This window comes from Grampus griseus, assembly GCF_964374135.1.
Source record: "Grampus griseus genome assembly, chromosome: 1".
Lineage (NCBI taxonomy): Eukaryota > Metazoa > Chordata > Mammalia > Artiodactyla > Delphinidae > Grampus > Grampus griseus.
In genome coordinates, this window is record NC_139017.1 from 14,215,659 (window position 1) to 14,227,910 (window position 12,252).

The 12,252-nt window shown below is 38.5% G+C and overlaps 1 protein-coding gene across 1 annotated transcript in view; it reads right to left on the bottom strand.

Annotated features, from left to right (window-relative positions):
• Positions 1-12,252, bottom strand: part of USH2A (usherin) — a gene marked incomplete at its 5' end in the record, with an annotated part of 770,156 nt that overhangs the window by 167,785 nt on the left and 590,119 nt on the right. Inside the window, 2 exons of the mRNA XM_082666701.1 lie at positions 8,727-8,925; positions 11,506-11,660. Coding sequence (XP_082522827.1) covers positions 8,727-8,925; positions 11,506-11,660 — 354 coding nt within the window. The remainder of the gene's footprint in view (positions 1-8,726; positions 8,926-11,505; positions 11,661-12,252) is intronic.

Here is a 12,252-nt window from a genome sequence, read left to right on the forward strand (position 1 = left end):
GCAGAATATTACTAAAATAATATAAAAAGTTAATATAATTTATGAATAATAAATATTTTCCAGATCTTTTTCCTGAACGTCAGACTTAAGTATGGCTAGTAAAAGTGAAGCGATACTTGATTTTTTCTCCAGCATATTCTAACCAAAAAAAAAAAAAAAAAAGCCTTAATTCTGCTTCTCATTTTGTGTTCTTGTTGGTCTGGTTTCAGACTTTTGAAGGACATTTTAGGATGGGTCTTAGGAAAGGAAAAGAAAATGTCATTGCAGAGGTGTACTAAGATTCATTAGAAGATTGAGGGTATTTGCAGCGAGGACAGTAGCTAAAAAGAAAATTTACTGTACATAAAAGTAGAGGGACTTCCTTGGTGGTCCGGGGGGAAAGACTCTGTGCTCCCAATGTAGGGGGCCCGGGTTTGATTACTGGTCGAGGAACTAGATCCCATATGCATGCTGCAACTAAGAAACCCACGTGCTACAACTAAAGATCTCACATGCCACAACTAAAGATCCCACATGCCACAACTAAAGATCCTGCATGCCGCAACGAAGATCCCATGTGCCGCAACTAAGACCTGGCACAGCCAAAATAAATACATAAATAAATAATAAATAAATAAATGAATACTTTTTTAAAAAAAAGCAGTGATTGTCTTTTTTTAAACAGAATTTTTCAGAGGGGGTTGAGTGCCATCCATTTTATAAATAGCCCAGAACACTAGAAGACAGATGTTTGGAAATGGTACAACAGTGGAGAAACTAGCCCTTGAGGGATTTTTGGTAGACCAAGGAAGGTGTACCAAGGAGTTTGTTACAGGTGTTTAGATTGGTGGGGTGGGGTGGTCTAGCAGAGGATGGGGCCATAGTTAGTGGAGGAATATGTATCTCTTGGAGCTACTGGAGTACTAGAATTAAGGGTGGTGGGTAGGATGTAGAACTGAGTGTTGAGTAGAAAGCCTTGGTCAAGAAGTCAGAAGATTATCATACTAAGTGAAGTGAGTCAGATAGAGAAAGACAAGTATCATATGATTTCACTTATATGGGGAATCTAAAAAAAGGGTACAACTGAACTTATTTACAAGACAGAAACAGACTCACAGACATAGACAACAAATTTATGGTTACCAAAGGGGAAAAGGGTGGGAGAGGGATAAATTAGGAGTTTGAGATGAATAGATATACACTACTATATATAAAATAGATAAACAACAAGGTCCTACTGTATAGCATAGGGAACTATATTCAATATGATCACAGAGATAAGAAAGGGTGAGGTCAGGATACAAATCTGGGCAGTTGGGCTGAGAAATGTGACCCAGAACAGTTGGGTCAGTCTTCCGAGGCTTATAAGGAAAATGACATAGGTAGCTCAAAGCCCAGTGACACTTCCAGTAATGCAAAAAATCCATGTGGGACTAGGTATTTAAATATTTTCATTTGGAATATGACCACAATTCATGTACTGAGGCAGTACAGCATAGCTGTTAGGAGAACAGAGTCTGAGGTTAGACTCTTTGGGTCTAATCCTTACCTATCTATTAACTACTACCATGGGCCAGTTCTCTGACCTCTAGGTGCCTCAGTTTCCATATCTGTAAACTGCAGGCATGGGAGTACAGACTGCTAAATTGGACTACAGCCTAACTTGAGGGAAGGCAATAGATGATAGATATAGATATTTTCTATATTCTCTTTCTTGGGTGTTGTGTTTTTCCTATTGTTAGAGGATTGGATTACTAGTAGGCTTGGTTCAAACAGTCGGTAAGGAAAGCATGGACTGCCAGGAAGCATAGATGATTTACATGAACTGGATGACCTTTCATATATATGACTCTGTAAAACTCAATAAAATCAACACATTTCAACTGGAATTTGCTGTCATTTTAAGGAAGCCCCTATTGGTAGTCCTTAAAATGAGATACATATGACATATTAGCAACAGGCAATGGAAAGGGCACAACAATTGAAAACTACTCATGAATTGATCAGGATGAGAAGAGGGAAATAAAGAGATGTCTCCAAGGAACTGTTCCGACTGTAACTTAATCCTAAAGTCAAAGAGTAGAAGGAGAAAAGAAAACATCATTCAACTGCTCAGCATTGAACTAAAAGAGTAAGAATAGCGGGGGTAGAACTGAGAAAGACAAATGCATGGAGAAAAGTCAAGTATTTAACATTTCAGTGGAGTGGAGATTACTGTGGCTGCCAATTACTTGAACTTCCCTAAAGGAAATCGTGTTCTCTTATAAAGGAAAGAGGCATACTATAACCAAACTCGTTACAATTACACTTTCAAGTAACATTCCTTTCAAGACTAAATATGTGTTAAAAAGGGACCTCAAAAAGTCTGCCTATGGATCATAAAAAGATGATCTGGAAAACAAAATCCATACCTATGTAAATTACATTGGATGTACTCTATAAAGAACAGCTTGTTTCTAATTTTTAATCTCCAGCTAGTCAGGAAAAGGCTTTCTTGTCCATTCCAATTTCAGATAGCTAGCGCTACCTGAAAGCATTCATCCAGTTATTCTAAGTATCATCTGTTATTTTCTGAAGGATTATCAAATAATCCCAATGAATATGTAATTTCACAAGTTCCTCAATCAACCTGGTTAATAATTAGGTCAAGTGCTGAGAGACTTGAGTTACTTCAAAAAGGTTTTGTTAGGTGGTTACCAAGTATTGTCCACCCGGTGGGCAGGTTACCTGTCCTGGCATCAGTTCACCCAAACTGGATGTTTGCCCCGGCCCACCTGAACCACACATCTAGTCTTGCTGCTGAAAAGAGCTCCCTTTTGCTCCCACGTGCCTGGGATCTCACTGAGTGATTCCCCCCAGGATCTCATTCCCCCAGAGTGATCTCTGCTCATGGAGATTCCCAGGAATTTCCAGCATCTACCAGCAACCTTGTCTGTGATGATAGAGCTACACCAGGGTTCGATTTTAGATTAATCTCATTCTATGTGAAAATCTGGAATGTTCAAAACTGGTACACCAAGACATCATGGAATCACTTCAGAGACCTCTAAGGTGATTTAAATTATGATTTGTGTTACAAAATTTGATTGTAAAATACTTCAGGAGCTCACATGCTAGAGTCCCCTTTTCTTGATAGTATCATCCAGCACGACCTCAGCAGTTCCCCATCCTGATTAGTCAAGCCAATTTCTTGACTCTTTGAGAGGAGCCATCAGCACTGTCCATTTTTGTATCAAGGCTTTGACACAGGAGTTCAGTTGATGTCTCATATGATTGGACGTCAAAACATCCAAACCAAGAGGCTCTTGCATCTGCAAATGCCAGTGAAACAACTTCACGGCTTTCAGTTCTGACTACTTGTTACAAGCTTATTTGCATTCTTAATTCTGTATTTGGTGTGAAATTCTAGACCAAAGATTTGGTTCCTCTTCTCAATATAATAGTGATCAGATTCATCCCAAGAAGTACTTCCTGAACGAGTTACTTCTTTGGCAGACTCTCTTTCCAAATATATTAACATTAAGACTATTATTAAGATAATCCAAGGAAAGACCCTTGTGCTTTTGATTTTTGTAACACTATTTTGATACATATTTTTCTTCCCTGGAGTCTGGTGTCGTACTAGACTGAAGCCTCTTTTACCCTACATTTTCAAGCAGAGTTGTCTGCTCTAGAAACCGAATGTGGCATCAGGTGGCAGTAAAGTCTGATGCTCAAATGATCCACAACAAGGACATACATCTCAGAGGAAGGGAGTTGGCTAGAACTGTCATGACTAAACAGAAGTAGTGATTGCCCAGGCAAAGTACCTTGAAATATCTGGGATTCCGGGGGAATTTTTTTTTCCTTTAAATATTGGTGTCTGGGCAGCTGTTGCTTGTTATTCTTTGGCTATAATATTATATATGTAAGAAAGGTAAAAGAAAGGGAGAAATAGTGGTTGATGTTGTGCTATTATTTTTGCAAGTATTTAGGCTCAAGGTTTTCCTCGGAATTTGAAAAATGAAAATAAAATGAATTCTCCCATCTACTTTCACAGGTCTGATGCTTGGCGGTCAGTGGTCAGGTGGTAGTAGGGGAAATGCAGCCTAGAGCATCACACATGACAACAGAAGCTCCCAAAGCTGTTCTGAGGACACGAGGGCCATCCCAGTTTTCATCCCATCTGTTTCAGTTAAAGATACACACTACTATATATAAAATAAATAATCAACAAGGACCTACTGTAGAGCACAGGGAACTCTACTCAGTATTCTGTAATAACGTGTAAGGGAAAAGAATCTGAAAAAAGAATGCATATATGTATATGTATAACTGAATCACTTTGCTGTACACCTGAAACTAACACAGCATTGTAAATCAACTATACTTTAATATAAAATAAAAATTAAATTAAAAAAAGAATTATACTGCCAATAAATCCAGATTGCCAGAGACCAGGGCTGGCTTCATGGTCACACAAGTTATGCTCTAAGCTGAGTCACCCCAGCTCCCATGCTTAGAAGAGTCCTGTGCTTGAATCTATTCTTATCGTCTTGAAATTCTTAATAATTTTTGAACAAGGGGCCCCACGCTTTCATTTTGCACTGGTTCCCTCAAATTGTCACCCATCCTGGCTGAGATTTAGCTGTGTTTGACAATGTGATTTTTATATCCAACCAACATGGAATCTAGTCACTCAGATACTAGTTTACTAGTCAACATTTATTCATTCAACAAAAATTTTCAAAAACTTAATATATGTTAGGTTCTGTGATAGATCACAGTACAGGTGACACAATGGCAAACGGGAAGCTGTTGCCTCTGTCCTTAAAGAGCTTTAACTCCTGGTTGAGAAACAGAGACAAAGAGAAAGGATATTCAATAAAGTATCATAAATACCATGAGAGCCAAGTGTAGCACACGATGGGAGCATATGGTAGAGTTATTTAAATGTAAAATCCTCATGTAAAAATGTCCACATTTTGGGATATTGATGGTCAAACTATGTCCTCATTTTTTTCAAAAGTGGTATGTAGTATATCTGTTTTAGTGCAGTAATAGTACATTTTCTGCTACAACTAGCCTTGTTAGGATTTATGCTATTTTATCACAGGAGGTGTTCATGAGCTTCTAACAGGATGGGAAAGGAAGACAAAGTATTCTCTCCTTGTTGACTTAATGCTGGTGACTCTTCCCCTTTAAGTGCAATGAAACGAGAAGCAACTTTTAATGAATTATTTGGAAAACATTTCCCCCAGAGTTAAGAGACACATAAGCTCTTATCATGTCTGCTGCTAAAGACGACATGATTAATTCATTTTGTTCTCGGTGGCCCCAATTATTTCATTAATCCTTTCCTCCTCTCCTCTATCCCGATGGCTACATTAGGAGGCCCACGTTTCATACGGGGCAACCCAAGTAAAACAATGCCGTCACTGACATCCTGATTGCTCTGTGCAGGACCGTGGGCATGTTTAGTAATAAATGATATGAAAAGGTCTTTTATTGACAAGCTGCCACGCGCTGTTTGCATTAGCGAATATGAGAAGATGATGGCTGCTACCCCTTGGTCCCCATGGTATTGGGCTCCGTGAGATAGCAGAAAACGCTTCAGTTTACTTAGAGCATTGATAACACCTCTAAATAATTAACTGAGGACTTCCTGTCTTCAATTACTTAATGCTTTTTTTTTTAACATCTTGAGAGGATTATAAGCAATTTATGGATTTCACATGATGAGTGCATTTGCCACTATTCCCACAAAGCATTTACGGGATCATGTTTCTAAAGCTTTGAGGTAATTAAAAATAAGCATGGAGACAATGCGGCTGATGCTAGGTGCCCACTCTCCCTTCTGTCATTTGTAAGGACCTAGATTCTCAGGCTCCTGGATGACTAGAGCTACGGCTTCATCAGTATTCGACTGTAACTTAGGGAATGCCAAGGTTTGGGAAATGATGAGAAAAGCAAAACCTTTATCTCCAGAGGGTTCAGGCAGCTCTTGGATCAAATGTTTGAGACGGAATGTGAAATAAATTTGATTATTTTAGTTAATTCCATGAACTCAATAAAATAGTCATTCTCATCATAAAATACTTCCCTACTGAATTTGATCAGTCAGCTAACCATGGAACTGAATTTTCCCTGGAAGATAAAATGTGTGAACACTACACAGAGCTTGGGTTTTAGATCCTCTAATGCCAGGCACCATTCCTGTCCCATAGGAACTGCATATTAGGATACTGTACTTGGTAAGGTTTTGTTGAATGAAGGTTTATTTCCTCATTTAACAAAGAAATCGCTCTTTAGGGCTACAGTGCTCAAGTGAAATACTCTCTAAATCTGTTTAAAATGAATTCTAACAGATTATTTTTTCACTTTATAATCTTACAAAAAATAAAATTAGGTAGAAAAACTTTAAAATGTTTATCCTAATAAAAGAGGAATTCTGCCATTACGTTATGCATATAAAATCCTCTGACATGAAAATATCCATTAAAAATGATAATGAAAGGAAGAGCTGGTAGAGTGAAGGTATTTAAAGAAAAAGCTTTGCAATACTTTTATAATTAAGGAGGCTATCAATCCTGTTGGTTTGAACCTCACAATTGAATTTGGTACGTCGGCACGTAAATTCTGGTTTTCTAAAAAATGCAAACCAGTACAGCTGGCGATAGTTCAAAGCCCTTGCTGGTTGAGTAGACGGATTCTGTAAGAAGAGAATTCTTTATCCTTGTATCCCAGTTTATTGTGAAACCTTTACTGCTACAAAGTCTTAATGGGCCTTAACTTGGCTTTCAAAACTCTGTAATTAACATTCCATGGCCATCCTCAGTCATTCTTTTGATTTCTCCCACTCCATTCTGTACGGAGTTCTGTTGGTGTATCATTACACAAGCTATTCCTTAACTTGTCAGTAGTACTGGGAGCTTCTTAAGAGCAACAATCTTATTCTGGAGCACTTAATATACTATCTAGAACACAGCAAGCAGGCTACATATATTTTTTTTTGTAATTAAATGGTATTCTGATTTCCTTATAGATGGAGGCAGTGAATGCCTTGGGGACCCCGAGTAGGCCAGTTATCACCTTCATCTTTCAAATGTGGATATTAAAAACATCCCTCATTTTATAGGGAAGTGATGAGAATCACAGGAGTCAAAATGCAAATGGTTTGTTAAAATTATAAAGCACTGTATACATGCTAAGTTTTTTTTATGGAAAATAACATCATTTCAATGGCTTGTGATGATTTTCATCTTTAGTGAACTAGGATCTAAGGAACAAATCTGATCATGTAAATGGATGAGGGCTTTCTCCATCCCCATTATCCTTGGGTTAGCTCGGGATCTTCAGATCACGATCACAATGTGCTGTTCTGCAAATATTTATTAAGCACCTTCTGTAGGCTCATGACACTTTTGGAAAACAGTGGACATCTGTCCATGAGTACTTGCTTGTGTGTCAGGGAACTGTGGAATTTATTTTTCCACCTGTGTAGCAAGGCCGGGGCCTCCTCTAAGGAAAAATCAGGCATGCTTTTCCAGGCCTTTCTGCACTTCTATGTGAGTTTCGTTATCTCTGGTATCACTGCTCCCTGCAAAGCACAGGGTCTAATGGAAGGAAGGCATTCACTCAGGAGGCCTTGGAGAGAGGCTCCTGGCAATAGGGAAAAAGTAAAAGTTTGTAAACTCTTCTCTGTGTTCTCAGGATCTAAACTTACACCACTGCTTGGAATGATTCAGTAGATCTAAATAATGAGCTAAGTTACTAAATCTCTTGAAATATTCTTTTCTGTAAAATGGGGGTAATAATTCTCTCTGCCCCATAGGTTTGTGATGTGGATCAAATTAGATCGTAAATGTCAAGGGCTTAGGACAGTATTTGATACATATTAAATTCACTTATTCCTCATTTATTTAGCACTCACTGAAATGTCATGGATTGTTCTAGGTGCTAAAGATACAGTATTGAACGAGGTAGAGACGGTCTCTGCGATTCTGGAGCTTACGTTCCAGTGGAGGGGGACATAAAGAGCCAAATAGAAAGCAAACACTATCAGGCAGTGAAAGGTGATGTGATGGTGTATCAGGAAAGCTGATCTAGACTTGGTGAGTCAGAAGATGTTTCCCTTCAGAAATGACATTCAGACTAAAACATGTTAATTATTATTATAATCAACGCTAGTAATTATCTGACACTATACTATTATACTGTACTATTATTATAGTATTAAAGCTAATTATAATACCTAATGTTATAATAAGCAACAAAACTAATACAATTACTATTAATTAATGTTACTAATAATAACAACAAATTGTCATAACCAGTCAACTATCAACTATTCTGTGTATTAATTACCCACGCAGCAGACAACTGTTAGCCTCTGGCTGATTTTTCTACTGCCTTCCAGTACATTCTTGGCTATCCTAGCACCATTATCTATGAGTATATCCTTGGGGAATGAAAATGCATCTTACTGTTTGTCTGAAAAAGAACTTAATACTGATGCAAAAACCCTACACATAATGCATATCAAAGCCAACTATAAATTATTTCTGAAGTTATCTGCTGTTGTGGCTTATTGCTGCCAGTGTGGGCTCTTCTATTAGCATGGATAAGTGGGACCTGACCATATGTCAAGAGAACACGTCCTTTTGAAGTGACCTCATATATCAAACGCACACCCCTGGGAGGCTTTGCCCCCCTAACCACAATGACAGACTCTTCCGGTACATTTTCCTCTTTTTTTTTTTTTTCACCTGTGACCGTATGCTGCCTCCTGTCAGCGGTGTCAGTGTAGATGAGACCTTTCCCAACCTGCCTGAGCTGGTACTCTTTAATGACGCCGTTTGGCTTAGGAGGGACATCCCAGCTCACATGCAGAGTCTCAGCACTGGGGGCCACGATTCTTGGCGGAGGGATGCTCTGCGGAACTCCTTGGGTTGTAGCTGCAACGACCTGAAAACACAGGAATTAAACAGCAATTTCTTGGAATAGTACACTAGGTATTCTGATCAATGAGAATGTCACTTGTGTTTTAAAATGTTGTTGTCTGGCCTGGCATATCATTAGCAGGGCTTGGTGAAGCACTCCCTCTTTTTTAAAATTCTTTCTCTCGCATCCTATTCAAACAATGAAATCTGACCTTGAATATATCCTATAAGTCTTCCGACTACCATTTATCACCACGGGTTCAACAACAATTTTGATGGCAGACTGCAGCTCTCAGTTTAAACAAGTAAAAGCTGGCTGGCAGACTGTCTTACTAGAGAACTCTTGATAACTTCCATATGGCCCATCGGTGTCTTTGCATTTTAACAGCCTGATTTTGTACATTTTAAGCACCAGTAAATTTGGAGCAAAACCCACATCTGAACTTGCTTGCATATAATACACTTTGAACAGTATAAATGGGCAGCCTTTTCTATACTCTTCCTATGATACCCAGGATGACTTTACAGTGTCTGCACCAATGTTCTAGAAAGAGAACCAAGTGAGAAGAAAAAAAGAATCAACCAGTGATTTACTCAATATTGTCAAAATATATTTTTGGGAGAAAATTGGCTGCCTTTGTTTTCTCACAGAATGAAGTCTGATTTCACTTTTTCACCAACTGTTTTGGCATCTGGTAGGCAGGAATTCTGCTATGCAGAAAGCACGGAATGGCTCTGGGACCGTTCGGACCCTAACTTTTGATTGGGCCAATCAGCTGCCTTCTGTTTAGTGGGTGGGGCACTCAGAGATGCTTCTGGGGTCTGTTGAATAAAAAGCAGCTCACATGAGCTGCGGCTGATGTGTGTGATTGAACGTTTTACTTGGATGCTTCTTGCACAGTGTGTGAAGATGCTGCGCTTCTCAAGTTTAAACCATATGAAAACTGGGTCTCCTCTGACTAGCTTGGCATCTGTGAAATGGCTCTTTCCTTATTTTCCTAACTTGTTTGATTGTTTCTTCCATTTTTCGCTTAGTAGCATCCCCAAGGGGGCTGGTCATCTGTGGTCTTTGGTTTTTGCCTCTCTCTCTATTCTCCTTACATGACCACACTCAAACTCCCTGCTTCAACTTCCCTCATAGATCTTTCCAGAAAATTTCAGTCACTTCTTATTCCAGCTTCTGACTAGACATTTTCACTTAAAGTGCCAAATAATATTTTCTTCCGCAATTCTGCTATCTGCTCCTCCTCTTGAATATATATATATTTTTCTTTCTTTTTTTTTTTTTTTGCGGCATGTGGGATCTTCCTGGACCGGGGCACAAACCCGTGTCCCCTGCATCGGCAGGCGGACTCTCAACCACTGTACCACCAGGGAAGCCCCTTGAATATATTTTTAAAAGCTTTAAAAATGTTAATCCTATTCTTTACTTTTAACTTTTCCTCCTTTTTTTTTTAAATTGAAGTATAGTTGATCTACAATCTTGTGTTAGTTTCAGGCATACAGCAATATGATTCAGTTATACATACATATATATATATATATATAATTTTCCAGATTCTTTTACCTTATAGATTATTATAAGATATTGAGCACAGTTCCCTGTGCTATACAGTAGGTCCTTGTTGTTTATCTATTTTACTATATAGTCATGTGTATATGTTAATCCCAAACTCCTATTTTATCCCTCCTCCCCACTTTCCCCTTTGGTAACCATAAATTTGTTTTCTATGTCGGTGAGCCCATTTCTGTTTTGTAAATAAGTTCCTTTGTATTCTTTTTTTTTTAGATTCCACATAAAGTGATATCATATGATATTTGTCTTTCTCTGTCTGGCTTACTTCACTTAGTATGATAATCTCTAGGTCCACCTGTGTTGCTGCAAATGGCATTATTTAATTCTTTTTTATGCCTGAGTAATATTCCATTATATATATATATATATATATATATATATATATATGTATTCCTCTGTTGTTTTTTGATTTGCTTGCAGAATGCCACCATGACTGACAAACTGGTCAAGCCAGATACCCTGAAAATACCCATAATACTTTCCTTTTATTCCCCTACATATAGCTGACTACTGGGTCCTGTAGTTTTTGTGCCCTGGTATCTGTTGTATCTTTCAGATACTCTTCATCTGACCCCTGTTGCATGAATTCAGATCTTCATTATTTCTTGTCAAGGCTGTTGCAGAAGCCTTGGAACTATTTTATTTTCTATGTCAGGCTCCTTTGTCCTTTTCTCTGTTCCTCAAGAGCAGGCAATTTTTGCTGAAATGATATTTAAATAGAATTTCTAAGCTTTTAAACTGAGAAATGGCTTGGGAACTATTATGGATTTATAGAAGACCATCTAAAAATAGTTGGTGGAGGAAAAGCGGATTAAGGGGATTATGCTGGTTCAAGTTTTTTCTTTTGATGAATGAAACATTGATATTTGAATAAATTTTTCTTGTGGTGATCTCTCCTTTCAGGAGGAAGTGTTGGTACTCAGTTGAGACACCATATGGATGCCCTACTTTTTTGGCATTACAACCTGGACCTTCATATAGTCTTAACATTGGATGATTCTGTCCAGAGTTTAGACAAACTCCTCCTACCTTGCTGCTGGTGGCACAGCCAGCAACCGTGCAAGCTTTCAGCTGGTATGAATATTCCATAAAAGGTTGAATTCCTTTCGTATCAGAGAAGCTCAACGATGTTCCTCGAAAACGTTCAATTCCATCTCGGAGAAGAATGTAGTAAATAATAGGACCTAAAAGAGGCAGAGGAAGGCCTGAATTTGAGTGTCAGACTCTTTTAACTGTTTTCAAACAAATCAGATGGCTTAGAGTTCTGAAGAAATGGGATAATATAGCATTATTTAATTTTTTTTTTTTTTTTTTGCGGTACGCAGGCCTCTCACTGTTGTGGCCTCTCCCGTTGCGGAGCACAGGCTCCGGATGTGCAGGCTCAGCGGCCATGGCTCACGGGCCCAGCCGCTCCACGGCATGTGGGATCTTCCTGGACCGGGGCACGAACCCGTGTCCCCTGCATCGGCAGGCAGACGCTCAACCACTGCGCCACCAGAGAAGCCTGCATTATTTAATTTTAAACTGCTATTATTTTGCTATATTCAAGCAGTTCTTAATTACACTCACTCTTATGGAGGAGATGGATTCTTGACATAAATAATCAGTCAGTTGTTTCTTTCCCCTATCAAACATTTACTTTCAAAACTATTCTGCCTTCCCATAATATGCTTTGCTTATTTAAAAGCAGCTCAGACATATGTTGGGATTCAAGGAAAATAATTTTTGGCTAAAAATTTGTGAGGGTTATTTCACAAAATGAATGATTGGTTGACA